The sequence below is a fragment of the Tachypleus tridentatus genome, chromosome 8 (assembly GCF_004210375.1).
Source record: "Tachypleus tridentatus isolate NWPU-2018 chromosome 8, ASM421037v1, whole genome shotgun sequence".
Taxonomy (NCBI): domain Eukaryota; kingdom Metazoa; phylum Arthropoda; class Merostomata; order Xiphosura; family Limulidae; genus Tachypleus; species Tachypleus tridentatus.
The window spans coordinates 36,364,304-36,387,286 of record NC_134832.1 but is presented as its reverse complement, the minus strand read 5'-3'; the positions used below and the strand labels follow the sequence as shown (position 1 = coordinate 36,387,286).

Below are 22,983 nucleotides of genomic sequence, written 5' to 3'. Positions count from 1 at the left end.
ACAAAAGAAATTTTTATAATGCATGTTACTGCACAATTTTCCTCAGATTATGACTAAAATAATCGAACAGAAACAGAAAATATTTACTTCAAAACTTTAAAAGATTTACATAATGCTTTGTTTTAGAAGTCACCATTGTCATTTAAGATTAAAAAGGTAATTTGTTCAACAAAGAACAAAATGGTTTTTGTTTACTGCTCTGGGACATTTTTCTAACAAGAACCAATTATTTCAAGTTTCTAAAATGCTAAAAGTGTGACACATAATTAACATTACTTACTATTAGATATACAATACTTAAATGTTTTTACTGGAATACCCAAGTACATACCGTAATATGTTCCGACTCAGTTCCATGCCAGTTTATCACTTTCAATAAAGCCTCCATCATCCCACATGCAACAAGGGCTTCTCCACCTAACAAAGTCAGACTTAAGTTTTTCAGCTTTGATTTATTTCTCAAACTTTAATAACATATTGTTTTTTGTTGTTTTTTTTAAGTAGAACATTAATTATGATTTTTGAAATTAAACTGATTCCAATTTAATAAATCTAGAATTTATTTCAACGTACATAAAAGTTTAATCTTCTAACAAATAATGTGCGGAGTGAACTGTATTTGTACATGAAATTTTTTAAAAATTATAGATGCATAGAAAACTAATAAAAACTAAAAACTCCTGAGCTCTCCATAAATACAAAGCTGATATAATTAACATGTCCATTCTTACAACCTAAACATACAAGTCTTGCTAGACTAGATCTATTTCATTATATTTTTCCTGTGTATGCAGAGTGAACTGTATTTGTACATGAAATTTTTTAAAAATTATAGATGCATAGAAAACTAATAAAAACTAAAAACTCCTGAGCTCTCCATAAATACAAAGCTGATATAATTAACATGTCCATTCTTACAACCTAAACATACAAGTCTTGCTAGACTAGATCTATTTCATTATATTTTTCCTGTGTATGCAGAGTGAACTGTATTTGTACATGAAATTTTTTAAAAATTATAGATGCATAGAAAACTAATAAAAACTAAAAACTCCTGAGCTCTCCATAAATACAAAGCTGATATAATTAACATGTCCATTCTTACAACCTAAAAATACAAGTCTTGCTAGACTAGATCTATTTCATTATATTTTTCCTGTGTATGCAGAGTGAACTGTATTTGTACATGAAATTTTTTAAAAATTATAGATGCATAGAAAACTAATAAAACTAAAAACTCCTGAGCTCTCCATAAATACAAAGCTGATATAATTAACATGTCCATTCTTACAACCTAAAAATACAAGTCTTGCTAGACTAGATCTATTTCATTATATTTTTCCTGTGTATGCAGAAAGCTACTTGTATAAGCACAGGTTTCATTGTCCCTCCACAACACCAAGCAAAACTGTGTATTGGGTTTCATAAATCAACAGGCATACAAATTTTAATTTTAGCAATTTCAGGTTGCTAGATATCTGGAAACTTTCATTTTCTGTACTCTTAAACAAGTACAATATGTAATTATGTATAAAAGGTTTGACAACTGTGCAAAGGAAATGAACGAATAATTCTGTAGATTTTGTCAAAATTACAAAAAAATCACTTAATGCACAAATAAAAACAATGTTCTTACATTACAAGGAACTACTAAAATAAACAACTTACCACTCTCATAACTAGCAAGGTGATATAAAAATGAAAACAAAGCTGTTGCAAATGGTAAGGGAAATGGTTCTAACTCTGGATCTGTAGAAATGAAATTGACAGGCCAGTTATTAAAAATCACCAATTTTATAACTTTTTTTTTTAACCAAGCTCTATTACTTTCATCATTTAGCAATGATTATTTCAAATGTGTTGATATAATAAAAAGACACTGAAAACATCTGTGAATTTTAATACCTACAAATAGTTGGGAATAACAAATTTCACATAACAAATACAAAATAGGGTCTGTTAAAACCTAGAAAAATAAACTAAGAATAATTTAAGATAATTGTTACAATAATATAAAAAATATAATAAAATATTTTATACATTAATACTAAACCACCACAAATAAAAAAGAAAGAAAACAAAGCATTTGTCAAAAATCCTAGAAAATGAAACTAAGGATATTATATATTTAAAAACGGCTGGCATGGGTACAGAAAGCACTAGTAGAGGATTGAACAATGTTTCGACTTTCTTCGGTCATTGTCAGGTTCATAAGAATTGATTGATTGATTTAGTGTTTTATGGCACAAAGCAGCTAGGCTATCTGAACCAAATGTCCAGTAAAAAAGTAAAAATAAATTAAATGTAGTAAAATACATAAAAGGGAATGAAGGTAAAACAAAACATCATTGTAAAACAGAAAAAGTATAAAACCAATGTTGACACCTAGTTTACAATGTTAAGAGAGAGCAGAGTAAGAGAAGTTGTAAAGGACTTTCTCTAGCAAAATGGTAATGATCATAACCCACCAGGAAGACTAACAGTAAGTACAAGAACCACCGTCAGTCACCTGAAGTTGACCTTTCCAGTCCTGGTTCCAGGTTATGTTGTAATAACAGCCATTATCAAAGGGTAAAATAAGAAAAGTGTTAAAAGACATATAGCAAAATCGTAATAATGAGTAGCCAAATGTCCAGTAAAAAGGTAAAAGTAAATGTAGTAAAATTCGTAAAAGGAAACAAAGGTATAAACAAAACAAAATGGCATAAAACCAATGTTGACATCCAGTCTACAAAGTTCTAAAGGACTTCCTGTAACAGAATGGTAATGATCATAACCCACCAGGAAAACTAACAAGCAAGTACAAGAATCACCGTTAGTCACCTGAAGTTGGTCTTTCCAGTCCTGGTTCCGAGTTGTGTGTCATTATGGCCAGTACTAAAAGGTAAAGTAATAAGTGTTAAATGACATGCAGCAAGAATGTAATAACAACTCGCCAGGATGACTAACAGGTAGTTCAAACAGCAGCGTTAGTCACCTGAAGTTGTCCTTTCCAGTACTGGTCTCGAGTTATTTAATGTTCTGGCCATTTTACAATGTCAAATTGAGCAAAAGAGAATGAAACTGTAAAAAAGGAACCACAATTAAAAAGGTGTAATGAATAAATAACAAACATTTAAAAGAGGTTAAAAAGATTAATGGCCATTAAAAAACTAAAAACTTTTTCAAGGTGGACAGTGTCACCATCACCAATAACACTGTCCAAAGTCACAGACAAACACTGGAACAGAACATGTTTGAAATAGTGTTGTCGTTGAGAGTCGTAACGATGGCAAGAAAGTAAAATGTGCCTTACAGTGATTTGAGTGTTACACACACTACACACTGGTGCATCAGTTCCAGATAAGAGAAAATGACAAGTTAAAAAACTATGACCAATGCGTAGTCTAGTTGGAACAACTTCCTCCTTCCAAACCTCATGGAAGCAAGACGGCCAAAGCCCAATATAAGGTTTTTATTTGAAAAAGCTTGTTGTCACGTTGCTCACTCCAAGTAGACTGCCAGCTGGCATGGAGCCGAGCCTTGAATACAGGACCATAGTCCATGTACAGAATAGGCACAGTGGTGATAGTGCCACAGCAGATAAATGTATCTGCCATGTCTGCAAGCACAATCCCTCAAATACCAACGTGGCCTGGTATCCAGAAAAACTGGATAGAAGTAGATGTTAATGAGAAATGGGCCAGTTGGTTTTGAATATCAGCGAGAACAGGGTGTGAGCCAACGTGAAGTGATTCCAAGGCCAACAGAGAGCTAAAGGAGTCAGTATAAATAGTGCAGTCGGAGTACTACACAGCTTCAATACGATACAGGGCAATAGATATGGCGTACAGTTCAGCAGTGAACACAGAAGCTGTAGAGGAAATTCTGAACGCAACCATCGAACTGCAACAAACCATGGCGGAGCCCACAGAGTCACCCGATTTTGAACCATCCGTATAAATTGGAATAGAAAGAATATTGAAACAAGATGTTGGCGTTGGAGAAAGGCCTCTCTGATGTTTCAAGTCGAATTAGATGGTCCGTGGTGGAATGCTGTCGTCAGAACCCACACTGGGTGGGCGAGAGGAGGTTGTTTGATTCGAGGAACCAAACAAGACAAGCATTAACCATCCTCTCTAAGGCCTTACAGAGACAGCTCGTCAAAGCAATTGGGCGGTAGTGTGAAGGAATCTTGGGATCTTTCCAGGTTTAGAAAAGGGTTAGATAATAGCCTGGCGCCAGGCATCAGGAAAAACATTCTCCTGCCAGATCTAGTTAAAAACAAGTAGAAGAATATGAAGAGAAGCAGGAGAGAGATAATACAGCATGTCATAGTGTACATCATCAGGTCCAACAGATGTACTGCCAAACCGATGAAAGGCCATTTTCAGTTCCACCAGTGTAAAGGGACAATTATAGTAAAAAAGACAGTCAGTTCGAAAGGAAAGAGGTCAACGCTCTGCCCAAGTCTTGATGGTCAAGAAGGTGGAGGAACAAGCAGAAGTGCTAGATACCTGGCAAAAGCTTTCACCTAGAGTATCGGCGATGCTCTGGACATCAGCTACCTCTTGGCCATCAGAGAGCAAGATGGAGAGAGCGACAAAATTGTAGTGCCCACTGACCTTTCGAATCCAGTCCCATAAGACCTTGGAACTGATGGTAGAAGATATGCTAGTTGTGAACTTAATCCAAGATTCCTTCTGGCTTTGACGTCTTACCCACCTAGCATGTGCTCGGGCCCGTTGGAAAGGGATGCAGATCGAAAGTGTAGGATATCTATGGAAAGTATCCCAGGCCTGTTTTTGAACCTTCCGCGCCAAGTGGCAAGTAGGATATTACCACGGACGAGAATATCGAGGAAAACATGTCGAGGTTTTAGGAATACACTGAGCAGCTGCTTGTATAATACAGTCAGTTACCGCTGCCACACAATCGTCTATTGATGGCTGATTCACGATGGCAGAATCAAATTCTGCAAGAGCAGCGAAAGTGGAGCAGTCTGCCTGGTCCAGCTTCCACCAGGGCAAGCGGGTAGGGTGGCATCGACCACAGCCCATCTCTCTCAAAAGTATAGGAAAATGATCACTGCCTAGTGGATTATTGTCAACCCTCCACGAAAAATGGAAAAATAATGAAGGGGAGCAAACCGAGAGATCAATAGCAATAAAGGACTGACTAGATGTGTGAAAATAAGTGGAAGAACCAGTATTGAAAAGAGAAAGATGGTGATCAGAGAGCATCTGCTCTACAGAGCGACCCCTCCTATCAATAACAGCACTTCGCCAGAGGGATGGATGACGTCCATTAAAGTCTCCCAGAAGTAGAAATGGAGATAGCAACTGTTCAAAGTGAGCATCAAGGTCTGATTGATCATATGTCTCTCCAGGGGACAGGTACAGAGAACAAACAGTGATCATATGACCCAAGGAAACACAGATGTCTACGGCCTCTAAGTGTGTGTTGAATGACAAAGACAGGGTGGGCACATGCTGATCAACCAATAGTGCCACCCCTCTATGTACTCGTCCATCACACAGCCAGTCATTTCTCTACAGAGCAAAGTGCCAAATGGTAACTGTATCAGCAGGTTTTAGAAATGTTTCTTGTAAGGAAAGACATACAGGATGGTAGGAAGCAATCAGTGTTTTGAGATCATCCAGATTAGAACGTAAACCTTGACAATTCCATTGTATCAAGATGGCCATTTTTAATGACGGGTAGGCGAAGTGGCTCGAGAACCCTTCTATTTACGACCACGTCTTTTTTCCTTACTGTCCTTATTCGGAGGTCTGTCGACCTCCATGGATACTGCCCTGGGTCGATTGGGCAGGTCTTTGTTGTTGGAAGGGGATTCCAGTGACTGAGGATGCGAACGAATGATTGTTTTGCCTCTTGGGGATAGAGAAAAGGATGTATCAGAAGAAATGCCTGTATAAGAAAATGAAGGATGTGGATCCCGAGATTTGTTGGACTGTATGGGAGGAACAGAGATGGGTGTAGAAGTCGATTCATCAACCTTTTTAACCATGGAGGTCAAAAGGCTTTTCATTTGTTTTGAAAACAATTCTTTTGGAGGCACAGAGAGATCTGTCTGTACTCCCACTGTAGTTGTGGAACAATGTGCAGCAGCATATGTCTGAGATGGAGTGGCGGGCAGCAATTTCCGAGCCTCAGGATAACAAATGTTATGAGTCGTTTTCAAACGCTGCACCTCTTTTTCCTCCAACCATTTTGGGCAAAAACGAAAGTAGGAAGGGTGAGAACCATTGCAGTTGACGCAATGTGAGTACATGTCACATTCATAGGCATCGTGGTCCTTGCCACCACAACGAGCACATGAACCATGACATGATGTCTTTGAGTGGCCGAATCTCTGAAATTGGAAACATCGAAGAGGGTTTGGAATGTACAGCCGTACATTGCAAGTTAGATAACCTACCTTGATGGTGACAGGTGCACATGGTGATGTAAATGTCAAAACGAGGATATCTATCGACAGTGTAACTCCATTTTTGCGAGTGGAGATGCGCCTCACTGCAGAAACTCCTTGAGTAGAGAGACCAGCAAGAATCTCTGACTCTGAGATGTTCTTCTAGTCCCTCTCAATAATAACTCCTCGTGATGAATTCAAGGTAGCATGAGAGATAACCTCAATAGGTACATCCCCAATTGTCTTTGAATTCAAGAGGAGTTCAATGTGTTGGGATGTGGATGGTTCAACCAATAATTCTCCAGATTGAAGCTTCTTTACTGATTTTGGAGAGCCAGCAAGTCCCTCTAGTCCCTTGTGAATACAAAAGGGGGACATTTGCCCTAAAGGTTTCTCTGAAAGAGAATGTAATATAAGAAAATGGGGTACAGGTGTTACAGATGTTGAAGATTGCTGTTCTGAGTATTCGAGACGTGGTCGTTTACCTATTGACTGTTTTTTCACTATTTTATTTAAATTTTTTGAAGGAGGATCCATAAGAAAAAAGGAAAATTTCGGTACCCACTGACCCCACCCACCATTGAGCCCGGGGGGCACTACAATGTCATGCAAGGACAATGAAGCAACGCCAGGGTTTCGTGAGCACTATACCCAAACACCAGCATCAGGCACAATGTCCACAACACCCGTTGAGAACTTCCAACACTGGTACTTGGTTCATTCTAGCCCAAGTGGACCAGCCGATTGACCCAAGGGGGGGCCACCCAAAGGCCGCCCGTCTACAGGAATTCGAGGCCAAAGTGGTGTGTTAGGGTTGGACCCCTCAATCACCAAGATCCTCTCCTCCCCTTCACGGGTCGCCACGCACGGCAAACACGTGGGTGGATGTTTAGATCCCAGAGGAGGTAAACCGAGAGAACAGAACCTTCCCTGGGAGGTCCCCTCACCACGAACAGGAATCCACATCGAGGGGTGTTCACAAGAGAGAAAGGGGTTACTGACCTGTAGCTGACCACATGTTTGAAGGTGGTTGTGTAATGGTGTAGAAATGTAGAGAGCATGTTTAGATGTTGGATTATATTTATTAATATAGGTATAAAGGTGTTCCTTTGTATTGGTTTATTTTGGGCTTGCGTTGTTGTATAAGTAAGGTTTCTTTAATTTTGCATTTGTGTTTGTTTCTTCATTTAGTATTTGAGTGTTTTCTATGGTTGTGTTGTGTTTATTTGCTTTGCAGTGTTCGAAAACATGTGAAGGTGACTGTGTTCTTGAATTTGGTTTAAATTTTGCTACTTGTTTATCCAATATAGAAGTCATGGCAGTTATCACATTGTATATTATAAATAATGTTGGGATGGTGTTTGTCCATGTAGTTTTTACATAGTATAGACCTCAGTTTTGTGCCTGGTTTTTGAATAAATTTGGTATTAACTGGAATGTCATATTTTGTTACTAGTTTTTGCCAAATGTTGGTTATTTTTCTGCTGATGGATAATTTACAGCCAGTCATTGTACCCATTCAACTCAAAGGAAGATATGGGAAGTCAGTACCCATTTATATGCATTTCAGAATTAATGTCTTTTTAACTTTGTTTTTTCAGGAGCTTCATTTCACCATGCCAGTTGTTTTATCCCCTATTTTAGTTATCTGGAATTTTTGCTGAGCTTTCTTAATCCTACTTACTACCTACTTTTTTTTCTGACATTGTTTCTGAAACATTCCTCATTTTATTCAGAACTTTAATGCAGTATTTATTTCATAGATAGTGTTAGAAGTGATCAGATGAAAACTGAAGTGGCTGATACTATAAATATGCTATATTTTAATTCAGATTGTAACCAATATCCCAAATCCATTATATAATCTGTAAGTTTTAAAATAGTTAGCTGTACATATGATCTTTTGTAAGGGAGGGGGGTGATGAAACCTGACAAATTTCTACCAAACTTGACTTGTTCATTTCCACTATCTTTCAGAAAGTTCATTTTAATTTCTATGAAGTTCATGCTGAACAAAAGTAATGTTTAATACCACACACAGTATGGACAGTTTTATTGATAGCTCATTCAATAGACCTGTGTGACAAATGGTACATACATTATATCACCATCCCTGTGAAACCAATGAAATAAATGCTGCATGAAGCTTAGATATATATTGCAAATACCTAGTACAGTTCAAATTCTAGTACTTGATCATTTATCAATACATATAGTTCAACAACACATGCAATGTACATAAAACTTGTCAACAAATACCTAACACTTTACTTGTCATAACTAGTTTTATTTAGTTTTTACAGGAGTATTTTTCTTACCTGTTAAGGACTGAATGCAACTTCTAACTAGTACTGGAAGAAATCCATGGTATGATGATGCTCCTGTTGCATCAATGATTGAATTCAACCTAGAAAAATGTGTGTACATTAACAAGTTTTATGAATTCACTCATAATACAAACAAATGCAAAAGAACTAAATGACAAATTTCAAATACATTAAACCAAAGTACTTGACTGAGAACTAAAACAGATAGCAAAACAGATTTTTAAGCTTTACAAAAGTAATTTTATGTGCAAAAACAAAAAAGACTGAAGCAAAACTTGAGAAAGCTAAGAATTAAAACAGAATATCAATGAATATACTAATATTTGAAATTAAAAAATCGAATTTATAATTCTAGCAAAAGAAGTTAAAACAGTAAATTTAAGTGCACTAATAATGTTAAAGGAAAAAAAAAATCAATTTACTCACTTTGGGGTTCTATCCAAATGAATAATTGAAGTCAATGTCCTCAAAGATGCTGCTTTGATTTCCTGAAAACAAGTTACCAAGTTGTTTTTTTTAATAGCTCCTACAATTTAACCATGATAATGGACAGTTAGTATTATCTTCCCTTTATAAATATCTGACACAGTATTCTCCTTTAGATTTTTTGCACGGGAGGTTAATGCTGTACCTCATATGGACAATTTTTAAGGTTACAAACAAAATATACACTGTTAAGCAATCAACCTGTAGCCAAACAAGTTTTTATCAACAATGTAGTATTATATGCAGAAAAAAAACTTTAATGTTGTTTCTTGAGATGAAATGTAGTGTTAATTTCTCAGTATACAATACAATTAACTGTTTAGAACTAAAATTATGTTAACTACAAGTTAATTTGTTGTTTTCTTTAAATTTTATATTTCATTTTAACAGTAACACTGATATGAGGAAGTATATCTTCAGCTTGTCATCTACATAGTACAAGCTGAAGACATATCCATTTATCATGGCACCATGGTTGCTTCTGACCTACCTGAAAATACCTCTGAAGACACAGACAAACTCAAATAGTTTACCAGTATTTGCTATCAACTATGTGGCATGCGTTATTTTAAAATACCTAAGAATAAAAAAAAAGAGTAAACACAATCTCAATGTACTTTGATTTAACACGTTAAGTTAGGAACAATAGACGCACAGCATAGAACAGCATTTAAAAGTCCTTTTACTTTGGAATAAATGACAAATTTTACCAGTAAAAACAGCCAATTTGGGTTGAGAAAATTTTTACGTAGAGGAAACATAAGCAATTAACAGAGCATTACATCCACCACTATACTGGTACAGATATGTAGACGACCCGATTGAGGGATTCACATCTACAGAACACACTTAATTTTTTCAATCACATTAACTCTATACATCCCAACATTAACCTCACATGAGAACATGAAGAAAGCAATCAAATATCATTTCTTAACCTCAAACTTACAAGAACGAATAAACAATTTAAAACAGAAATCTACCGAAAAATCACCCATCACCCATACTGGACTATATATTCCTTGGGACTCAGCGCATGAAAAAACAAAAACTCAACATATTAAGAAACCAAATAAACACAGCCAAAAAACTAAGCTCGCCAGATAAAATTAGACAAAATAAAACAATACTTCATCAACATCAATAAGTTTCCTCCACAGACTGTAGAAAACATTATAAGCACACCTACATAAAAAGCAAAATCAACTAACAAAAGTAAATATATCCTACAATTTAAAAATTCACGAAACCATATACTCTCAAAATCAGCAGAAAAATAACCAACATTTGGCAAAAAATGGTAACAAAATATGACATTCCAGGTAAATCCAAATTTATTCAAAAACCAAACACAAAACTAAGGTCTATACTATGTAAAAACTACACTGACAAACACCACACCAACATAATGCCACAACTTATATATTGGAGAAAAGTAGAATAATGGAAACCAGATTCAAAGAGCACAAAAAATCACCTTCACATTTTTTCAACCACTGAAAAACAAATAAACACAAGATAACCATAAAAAACTCCCAAATACTAAAAAATTGATTGATTGATTGATTTAGTGTTTTATGGCACAAAGCAGCAAGGCTATCTGCGCCAGACATTCGGTAAAAATGTAAAAATAAATAAATAAATAAATGTAGTAATAGACATAAATGGAAATGAAGGTAAAACAAAAAAGTATAAAACCAATGTTGACACCTAGTCTACAAAGTTAAGATAGAAGGCAGAGTATAAGAAGTTGTAAGGTATTTACTCTAGCAAAAAGGTAATGATCATAACCCGCCAGGAAGACTAACAGGTAAATTCAAGAACCACCGTCAGTCACCTGAAGTTGGCCTTTCCAGTACTGGTTCCAGGTTATGTGTCGTAGCAGCTATTATCAAAATGTAAAAGAATAAAAGTTTTAAAAGACACTCTGCAAAATCGTAATAATGAGTAGCCAAATGTCCAGTAAAAAAGATAAAGTCAAGTAAATGGAGTAAAATTTGTAAAAGTAATTGAAGATAAAAGCAAAACGGCAATTAAAACAGAAAATGGCGTAAAAACCAATGTTGACATCCAGTCAACAAAGTTGTAAAGAACTACCTGTAGCAGAATGGTTATGATCATAACCTGCCAGAAAGACTAATAGATAAGTATAAAAACCACCGTCAGTCACCTGAAGTTGGTCTTTCCAGTCCTGGTTCCGGGTTATGAGTCAATATGGCCAGTACTAAAAAGTAAAGTAGTAAAAGTGTGAAATGATATGCAGCAAAAGTATAATAACAACTCGCCAGGATGACTAACAAGTAGTTCAAACGGATAGTTCAAACAGTAGCGTTAGTCACCTGAAGTTGGCCTTTCCAGTCCTGGTATCGAGTTATTTAATGTTCTGGCCATTGTCCAATGTCAAATTGAATGAGAGAGATTAAAACTGTAAAAAAGAAACCACAATTAAAAAGGTGTAATGAAGAAATATGCAACACTTAAATGAGATTAAAAAGATTAATAGCCATTAAAAAATTAAAAACATTATCAAGGTGGACAGAGTCACCATTGCCAATAACTCTGTCCAATGTTACAGACTGACCTTGGGAAAAAATATGTTTAAAATATTGCCGTTGTTGAGAATTGTAACGATGGCAAGAAAGTAAAACGTGGCTGATAGTGATTTGAGTGTTACACAAACTACACATTGGTGCATCAGTTCCAGATAAAAGAAAATGATGAGTTAAAAAACTGTGACCAATGCGTAGCGTAGTGAGAACAACTTCCTCCTTCCGGACTTTAAGGAAGCTAGATGGCCAAAGTCCAATTTTGGGTTTGATTTGAAAAAAGTTTGTTGTCGCATTGCTCACTCCAAGTGAACTGCCAGCTGGCACGGAGCCGAGACTTGAAGACAACACCATAGTCCATGTACGGAATAGGCATAGGAGTGATGGTGCTGAAGCAGACATATTTAGCTGCCATGTCTGCAAGCTCGTTCCCACGAATACCAACATGGCCTGGTATCCAGAAAACTGGATTGAAGTAGCTGCTAATGAGAAATGGGCCAGTCGGTTTCGAATATCAGTGAGAATAGGATGTGAGCTAACGTGTAGCGATTCCAAGGCAAGTATAGAACTAAGCAAATCAGTATAAATAGTGCAGTTGAAGTACTGCTCAGCTGCAATATGATCCAGGGCAAGAGATACGGCATACAGTTCAGCAGTGAACACAGAAGCTGTAGAAGGGATTCTGCGTGCAACTACTGACCCATAACAAACCATAGCAGAGCCCACTGAATTACCCAATTTGGAACCATCTGTATAAATGGGAACTGAATAATTGTTTGATATATATTCATTGAGTAAAAGACGGTACTTCCAATCTGGAGTATCTGCCTTTTTTAGGTGACTGAAAGAAAGGTCACATTTGGGGGCTGTAATAAGCCATGGTGGGATGGGCCAACCTGTGGAATCTGCAATGTTATCCAAGGATAGGCCCAATTCATCCAATTGCGCCCGGATGCGAAGGCCAAACGGAGCAATGACAGATCGTCTGTTCTGAAAAAGTACTGCCCACCGAGGAAGGAAAACACATTTCCAGGTGGGATGCTTTGGTAAGGAAAGAAGTTTCGAAGTATATTGTAAAGATAGTTGCAAACAGCAAAGGTATAGAGAAGGTTCATGAGATTCAATGTATATACTTTGAACTGGAGAGGTACGGAAAGCCCCAGTGCAGAGTCGAAGTCCTTGGTGATGAATGAGGTCCAGCATCTTTAAGGCCGAGGGTCTGGCAGAGCCATAGATCCATAATCGAGTTTCGATCTAATAAGAGCACGATATACCTTTAACATTGAACAGTGGTCTGCTCCTCAACTGGTAGAAGAGAGAACACGGAGGATGTTCAGTGCTCTTGTGCATTTGACCCGAAGCTGCTTTAAGTGTGGTATAAAGGTCAGTTTACGATCAAAGATAAGCCCCAAGAACTTGGTCTCCGGGACCACTGGCAGCAAAACTTCACCGATATGAAGTTCAGGATCAGGGTGAATACCCTGCATGCATACAGTATTGGAGAGAGAGAAATTAAAGCCGTTTGCCAGAGTCCACTTCCATACACAATTGAGGGCGGTTTGTAGTTGACGCTCAATATATCTCATGTTTGACGACTGACATGAGATGTGAAAGTCGTCGACATACAGCCCATTCGCAACAGTGAGAGGGAGGTGTTCAGTGATGGCATTTATCTTTATACTGAAGAGTGTAACACTCAATACACAGCCTTGAGGGACTCCAAGTTCCTATACAAAAGAACGGGAAAGTGTCGAACCCACACGAACTTGGAATCTCCTGTCCATTAAAAATTTTTTAATAAACATGGGTAGATGGCCACGTAACCCATATGTATGGAGGTCTCTCAAAACGCCATACCTCCATGTTATGTCGTAAGCCTTCTCTATGTCAAAGAATATTGATACAAGATGTTGGCGGTTGAGAAAGGCTTCTCTGATAGATGTTTCAAGACGAATTAAGTGGTCTGTTGTAGAGTGCTGTCGACGAAACCCACACTGGGTGGGCAAGAGGAGGTTGTTTGGTTCCTTGAGCATTAACCATCCTTTCTAATGTCTTACAGAGACAGCTTGTCAAAGCAATTGGACGGTAGTTTGAAGGAATCTTGGGATCTTTCCCTGGCTTAGAGAAAGGTAAAATAATAGCCTGGCACCAGGCATCAGGAAAAACATTCTCCTGCCAGATCTGGTTGAAAACAATCAAAAGGACATCAAGAGAAACAGGAGATAGATGGTGCAGCATGTCATAATGAATATCATCAGGTCCAACAGACGTACTGGCAGACCGATGAAAGGCCATTTTTAGTCCGAGTCTTGATGGCCAGGAAGGTGGAGGAACAAGCAGAAGTGCTAGATACCCGGCAAAAGCTTTCACCTAGAGTGTTAGCGATGTTCCGAACATCAGTCACCTCCTGATCATCAGAGAGTAAGATCGAGAGGGGGATGGAATTGTAGTGCCCATTAACCTTTCGAATCCTGTTCCATATGATCTTGGAACTGGTGGTAGAAGATATGCTGGTTGTGAACTTAATCCAAGATTCATTCTGGCTTTGACGTCTTACCCACCTAGCATGTACACGGGCCCGTTGGAAAGCAACCCGGTTTGAAAGTGTGGGATATCTACGAAAAGTATCCCAGGCCCGCTTTTCAGCCTTCCGTGCTAAGTGGCAAGCAGGATTCCACCACGTACGAGGATATCGTGGAAAACGTGTCGAGGTTATAGTTACAGATCGGCCCCTCCCATCAATAACAGCACTTCCCCAGAGGGGATGATGTCCATTAAAATCCCCTAGGATTAGAAATGGAGATGACAACTGTTCAACGAGAGCGTCATGATATGATGGATCATATGTCTCTCCAGGGGACAGGTACAGAGAACAAACAGTGATGGTATGACCCAAGGAAACACGGATGGCTACAACCTTCAAGGGTGTGTTGAGTGACAAAGACAGGGTGGGCATGTGTTGATCAACCAACAGTGCCACCCCTCCATGTACTCGACCATCACACAACCTGTCATTTCTGTACAGAGAAAACTGCCGAATGGAGACAGTATCAACAGTTTTGAGAAATGTTTCTTGTAAAGAAAGACAAACAGGATGGTAGGAAGCAATCAGCGTTTTGATATCATCCAGATTAGAACGTAAACCTCGACAGTTCCATTGTATCAAGGTGGCCATTTTTAAGAACGGGTAGGTGAAGTGGCTGGAGAACCCTTCGATTTACGACCACGTCTTTTTTCTTTACTGTCTTTAGTTGGAGGAGGTCTATCAATCTCCATGGATCCTGCTCTGGGTCGGGTGGGCAGGTTTTTGTTATTGGAAGGGGCACGTGGTGAAGTAAGTGTTAAAACGAGGGTATTTGTTGGCAGTGTAACTCCATCTTTGCGAGTGGAGATGTGCCTCACTGCAGAAACTCCTTGAGTGGAGAGACCAGCGAGAATCTCTGACTCGGGAACGTTTTTCAAATCCCTTTCAACAATAACTGCACGTGAAGAATTCAAGGTAGCATGGGGTGTAACCTCAATAGGTATATCCCCAATTGCCTTTGAATTCAAGAGGAGTTCACTGTGTTGGGATGTGGATGTTTCAACCAATATGTCACCAGATCGAAGTTTCTTTACTGACATCGGAGAGCCAGCAAGTCCCTCTAGTCCCTTTTGAATAAAAAAAGGGGACATTTGCCCTAAAGGTTTTTCCGAAAGAGAATGTAATATAAGAAAATGAGGTACGTGTGTTACTGATGTTGAAGATTGCTCTTCTGAGTATTCAAGACGTGGTCACTTCCCCATTGACTGTTTTTTTACAATTTTATTTAAATTTTTTGGAGGATTCATAGGAAAAGGAAAAAATTTCGGTACCCACTGACCCCACCCACCATGGAGCCCTACAAGGGGACGCACTACAAAGTCGTGTTACTGATGTTGAAAATTGCTGTTCTGAGTATTCAAGACGTGGTCGCTTCCCCATTGACTGTTTTTTTACAATTTTATTTAAATTTTTTGGAGGATCTATAGGAAAAAAAAAACTTCGGTACCCACTGACCCCACCCACCATGGAGCCCTACAAGGGGACGCACTACAAAGTCATGCAAGGACAATGCAGCAACGCCAGGTGGGTGGATGTTTAGATCCCAGAGAAGGTAACCAGATAGAACAGAACCTTCCCTGGGAGGTCCCCTCACCACGTACAGGAATCCACACCGAGGGGGCTAAATAAAAAAATAAAAAAGACACAAACAAATGCAAGATTAAAGATGCCTTACTCATACGACAACTCAAGCCCAAAATAAACCAATACAAAGGAGCACCGTTATGCCTATACTAATAAATATAATCAAACATCTAAACACGCCCTCTACATTCCTACAGTTTCACAACCCCCTTCAAACACATGGTCAGCTATTAGTCAGTTACCTCTTTCTTTGTGAACTTGAAAATGACCAAAGAAGGTCTAAACGTTGTTCGCTCCTCTATATAAAAATTCTCAACCCAAACCAGCAATTTTAACGTATTTTTCTCTACAAGTGGGTTTTCTCATCAATGAAATTTTACCAGTGTTAGAATTTTTCCAAGAAGATGTACTTACTATTAGGCTCTGGGTCTTGAGCTCTAAGACATCTACAAGTTCTTCAATGAGCCCATTATATAGTAAAGATGTTACATTTTCCTGGATGGCATTACAATACACTATAAAAGTAATAAACCATGCTCACATATTTGAAGACAACTTGTGTATATTACTAAAAGAAATTATTTGTAATGATCACAAAATTATTTGAATGTTTTTTTTTCAGAATATACTGTATCTAAAATATCACAGTATTCCTTTTTTTTTGACATACGTAATAATGCTATTTATTCTCATATTATGGAAGACCAAATTTTGGAATATGTCTGAATTATGGATTTTCTTATTTAATCATTGCTTAATCATACTGAATTATAAAAAGGCTTATAATTAATATTTATAATATACAATGCTAAACATTTTACTAATCATCACATTCACATTATATGAACTGATTTTTAGGTTAAAAAGTTGAATATGCAGTTTTATTTGGAACCAATGCAAATTGAAGTATACTGATGAAATCTAATATATTCAGAAAAAGAATGAAAGCTTTAAATTATTTCAAACATTTTTATCCACATTGTATTATCTCGTAGTTTATAATTCTAATCCCAAATATTTAATGTACATTTAGCATAGGCATGTTAATCTCATTTCCACACTGTTGTTACTGCCACCACCAATACCTGAATATTGTGGTTCTTAACACCTTACATACTATGAAATACTTTTATTTTATTATCAAGATTTTAAATCTCTTTTGTATTGTTTTAACTAACTGCCTTCATTTTAAATTTAATTGAAACATGTTCCAGTTATTGAACAATACAAGTTTCATATTCCTCATTCAAATGAATTACACAAAGAATATGAATAAATATAATTCTTGTTTTTAAATATTATGCAAAGCTACACACAATGGTCATATACAATAGCCACCCTTAATTTTGCAATGTAGGGCACTAGGGGGGAGTTTCATCACTGATCACCACTGACTCTAGCTACTCTTTTACCAAACAGACTGTAAAATCACAAAACCCCTACAGCTGAAGGGGGTGAAGATTCAAACCCATAGCTTTAAAAAAAAACAAAAAAAAACACTTGATATTCAATTTGGAGGTTCTAGATTATGAACAATAAAAGCATTTTCTTAGCATGAAAATCACCTTGCATATGAAGTATCCAGAGTCCAAGTGCAAGTAACTTAAATAAATTTTTAGTTAAAAAAATCCAAAAAATTTAATTTTTCTAAAACTAAGTATTTTAGGAAAATTGTTTTCAAATTTAAGACAGGTTTATCCCCTAGTTTCATTTCTGAAAAAGAAAAAAAATGAGTTGTGTAACCTAAGGATTTAAATAGTTTTGATAGAGTTAATATTATTAAACAAGTTACCAAGTTTTACTGTACATTTCTTTATGCTGTTACCATTTAAATCTATTCATTAAGTATCTGGTTGCACTGAAAACTTCACTTAAAAGTTTATTTTTTTGCACTTAGAATGATTTGAATTAATTTTGAGGTTTTAACTCTGATGGTGAAACAATTCTAAAACATTCTTGATTAATCCCTATGACTACAATCCATTTGTTTTGGAAGTAGTTTACCTAATTCTCAAGAAAATTCTTTACAAAAATGAAACCAGTAAATGAAATTGAAATGTAATAAACAAACATTCTTAAAAGTATGTAGTTTCATAGGAATATTTTAATTTTGTTGCACTATTTAAATTTTGTTTAAAAATCGTTATTTAAAATGTAGTTATTTGCACTTATACCTTAAATAGTTAACATGCAAAATAATTTTTAATTTGAGTATAAAAATATTATCTTTCAGTTTTCACATTTCACTTGCTTAACCACTAGAACCTCCAAAATGAAAACTGAAAATATTTTGAAGACAAAATGTTTATTTTCCATTATCTCTACCAAATCACTAACTAGATATTATCAACATACACTGCTTTGAAATGTTTAAAAAGAAATTTACACACACACCTTTCACCTCTTCATTGAATCATCTTGTACATCTTTTAATATATATAATTTCACTTAGTTTAGTTTTAATGTTTTATTTTCCTTCCAATTTTGTCTCATTATTTTGCCAAAATAGCATTCAGTCAGTCATAATGTACTGTTGAGGAGAGATGCACAGCCACAGGGAAAATGTTTTCGTTTATACATCTTGATGAATAAGTAAACTTACAAAAATGATTAAATCTTTCAAATATGAATTTTGAAACAAATATGTAATTAACTAAAATAGAAAAGTAAAACATACATGTAGTTTAACTGTATCAATGTAATATTTAAGGTGAGGAAGTATAGCCAAATGCTATGGTCCCCACCCAAGACAATGTACTAATTTTCTTTTCTTCAGACATTATTTTCTTATTTTCTACTTCAGACATTACAAAGGTTATTTGAGCTAGTTAGATAAACAGTGGGAAATCTTTTTTGCTTGGTTATAAACATGCCACTAAATTTAAACCAGTTGCAATTCTACTTCTAAAAAATCTCTTGAATTATGTCTAACTTCCATGTGACATACTTTAACAGTCTGAAAAAAGGCAAGTCTATAGTCTCATGCTTGTTTTTCCAATACAGCTTTGAAGTTGAGATTCTTTGTGACATAATGCATGCTGAACTTCTGATTACTGTTTAGAGGTTTCTTTTGAAATAAAGTAATAAAAACTTGTATAATGTACATAATTATTTCATTAAAATACATTTACAGTAAAAGTGGTTTAATCAAGTTCTGAATGTAACTCAGTAACATGCTCAGAAGAGTTTAAAAATAGCAATGTTGCCATAGTTAAAAAGATAAAGTTCTGTAGTATTAACTGTAAAAATTCATGTTTCTTTGGTTTGCAGTTGTACAAGCTCATATCAAACCACTTTTATTATAGTAAATCTATAATAGTCTTAAGTGTTTTACAAAATAAGCTGAGTAATCACTACTAAATAGGTATTTCTCAAACTACATTTTTTCACGAGGAAGTTCAGTTATTATTAAAGTTTGAGAACTTTACTTTCTGGTAAGTCGAGTCTAAAGAAAAATTTCAGGGTTTGGAATTCAGTCTAACATGTTGAGAGGATCTAACAAACTAACTTTAAAATTTAGTTTAATGAAATACTTACCTAATATTGACAAAGCTTGTAATCTTGCTTGAACACATTGTAACCTTTTGGTATAATCTGAGAAACTATGTGCAAGCCGAACATGTGTAAAGAGAAGCATCTGAAAAATAAATTGAAATAATTAAAACAAAATTAGAATCAAAGTCCAAAAAATCTAATATAAATAATAATAAACTTTTCAGAGTATGAAACACACATTATCAAAACATACCTGTTTTTTCTGTGATACAGCATAAGTATTTATTAAGTCTTCCATAATTTGAGATGGGTTTTTTCCAAGTATCTGCATGAAGGGGGAAAACAAAAAAAATTAAAATACATGCACAAACACACTTAATCTTAAGGGAACTCAAAATAAAACTATTACCATAATTTGTACTGTTTAATGTTTGTGTGCATATATGTAGGAGGGTAAGAATTTGAAATGGAAAAAAAACCAACAAAAAAATTTAGCCAGTTTAATTTCAAATATAAAGGCTTAGACAATAAAACTGACATGGTTGTCTCAACTTCTTGTCAATAAATAGTTTCTGAACTAAAACAATCACATTTACAAAATCAAACTCAGAATTTTCAATGGTAACTATTACAGTTGAAACAGACTATTTCCTTAAAATATGTAACATTAGCATAGCTTGAGAGTATCTTTTAAATGTAACAAAAATTCACAGGAAATAAGGCATCAAAAATTAGTTGATTAAATACGCAAAACTGCCAACTAAACATTAATTGTATGTTTTGAAGATAAGTTACATAAGCATTAAAATTCTTCTAACTGGGTTTTTGTAAATGAATATTATAAATGGATTTTGTTTTTTTCTGAGTCTATGCTCTTTTGTAGTTTTCTTTGGCAACCAATACAGCCTCCTGGACAATGTCTGATACAGCAGCTCAGTTTGTTCAAAAGACAAAATGGAATATTCCTTAAATTAGAGCCATTTATTCATACTTAATGACCAGAAAAAAAAAATGCACATAACAGCTACAATTAAATTAAAATTAACACATTTAAGCAAGACTGATCAATTCACACAGGGTAAAAGTATGTGTCAATACTTAAACTAATGTACTGTACATACCTGATCCACACGATCAATATGAATAAAACAAACATTGTTAGGTTGATGTTTTTTCCCTATTCTGTCTTCCGACACTTCAGTATAAAACTCAAAATGAAGAGTTGTAGCACTGGGTGGATAACTCTAATAAAAAATTAAATAAACAACTTTATAATTAATATGGTTATTTTTGTAACTGGTCTACTTTGTACAACATAAATTTTAAACTTTTAGTTTACTTGAAATATTTTAACACTATAACTCAAATGAAGTAGAAATAGATAAGTTTGCTTTTAACAAGCATTACAAAACAAGAGTTAACATTATAATTACAGCAGTTATTCACAAGCATCTTTTCTTTAGCAACAAATCAACAAGCTAAAGTTTTTATCACCTTGTTTGGACCTCTATGCAAATTCTTTCTGAAAGTTTTCTTTTGGTTCTTATATTTAAAAATATAAAAAAGAGCTTCATGACATGTTTAGATCGGAGCCTATGAATTCTCAAAGCTAAGATGTATGCAATTTTATCAAACCATAACAAATGAAAATGTGAAACTGATTGGCAGAAACTGACAAGACTATACTTACAGATGAGTACTATTTTGTTAAAAACTGACTTTCCATACAGAAGGGTAGGATTACCACATCATGGTGAGAAAATAATTCAGCATGTTCACAAAATGTTATTTTGCTAGCAGCATGCTAAATCAACTCAGGTTTGCAATTTGTTTTAATATTCTTATATTTAAAATTAAATAATTTTTGTACAAAACTATTGACTTAAGATTTTTTGTAATTTACACGAAAAATTACTACAAGTCTATTTATATTTTTAATTCAATGGTTCAATTTTAGTCCTCAAGTCAGAACAGGTGTGAAAAAGTTAAACATCTTTACCTGTGAAACTAGTGAGAGACCCTTCAGTTAACACTGAAGAATTAATATTTACAATAATTCCAATAATATTTTAGAAAAAAATTTTTATAGAAATTTTCTCTATAAATTTACTTAATCTGACTCCAACTTTAGTTATCCTGAAGAGCTTTAATTTTTCTTGCTAAGAATAAAAATACTTTATGATATTACAGTTTTATATTTCACAATTTCTAAACCTTCCTAAATTATTATACACAAGACACTACACAAAGCAAAACAGGTTAAAATTGCAGTCTAACATGCCATTCCTTATTGGCTAATGGGACAGGAGTAGGAGGCCTAATAAGCATGTGATAATCTACAACACTTAAAGGCTGGAAAATCCCCAATAGCTAATGAACAGAAGCCACAGTAAAAACAAAGTCTGTCTTTTAAACATCATAAACACACACAGAAAAGAAGTTGGTCACTTAAGAATTCATTTAAAAAGATTATAGCTTTGGAAAAACTAAAGAAAACAAAAATCAAAATGTTGTCTCAAAGTGAAGCTATCCAAAATTGGAATTTGTTTTACAATGCTGAGGAAAAGAATGACATTATAACAAGAGCATAGTAGTTGCTGAGCAAAGAGACTACCCTCCTGCTGATGAAAAGCTTATGTCAGATGTCATCAAGCACCAGTATAGTTGATGTTAAACATGTAAATTTCGGTGTGTGAGTGTGTGTGAAAGGTCAAGGCTAGTGGCATGCAAATATCAAACAATTGAGAAAGATTGTTATTATCTAGTTGAAAATACAAATCTTACCCTCTTTCTAGAAAGACTGCATAACAAACAATTACACATGCTTATTTGTAAAGCCAAGACTAAAACTTTTAAATTTGATTTTTATTTACTTTTGTTTTACATTTGTTCTTTGACCGTGTCAGATAATTCAGAAAGCCATTTATCACAGCAGGAAAGCTATATGCAAACAACCAAGTTAGCAGAACGTACATTTGAATTACACAATCCTGCCCCATTGTTCTCATGTTATTACAGGTACTTTAATTTTTACATTTTAATTACTCTTTATAACAATATCTAGAAAATATGCAGCAGTAAAAGAAATTTAGTATTTACCCCTAGTCTTTCATTTTGTAGAAAGAAAGTGAGCAAGGTACCATAATCCTACTTTTTTTTTTTAATTAGTTATAAATAAACCAAGTGAAAATGCAGAGAATTATTGACATTTTTTTAAAATTATGTGATATTAAGGCATCAAAGCAGGGGGATCACAAGCAATAAAACTGCAGTACAAGTATCTTTTTTGAAAAGTTTCCTTTGAAACAAAGTAATTAAAACTAGATAAATATTCAAATAACACAATTGATGTTAATTTCATATTAATACATTGATAGTTAAGTGATTTAACTTTTGAATGCAATAAGGTACATATGCAGAGGAATTTCAAAATGTTGCAGAGGGCCATAAGGTTAAGTCTTGCATACATATGCATATATATATATATAAAAATCAGAATTTTCACCATGTTTCTCCGTGAATATAGTCAAAATGTTTGAAATTAAGAGG

General features: G+C 35.1%; 1 protein-coding gene across 1 annotated transcript in view; it reads right to left on the bottom strand.

Annotated features, from left to right (window-relative positions):
- Positions 1 to 22,983, bottom strand: part of HUWE1 (HECT, UBA and WWE domain containing E3 ubiquitin protein ligase 1) — a 195,617-nt gene that overhangs the window by 142,175 nt on the left and 30,459 nt on the right. Inside the window, 8 exon segments of the mRNA XM_076448258.1 lie at positions 332 to 417; positions 1,669 to 1,749; positions 8,731 to 8,819; positions 9,166 to 9,227; positions 16,354 to 16,454; positions 19,477 to 19,576; positions 19,688 to 19,759; positions 20,556 to 20,678. Coding sequence (XP_076304373.1) covers positions 332 to 417; positions 1,669 to 1,749; positions 8,731 to 8,819; positions 9,166 to 9,227; positions 16,354 to 16,454; positions 19,477 to 19,576; positions 19,688 to 19,759; positions 20,556 to 20,678 — 714 coding nt within the window.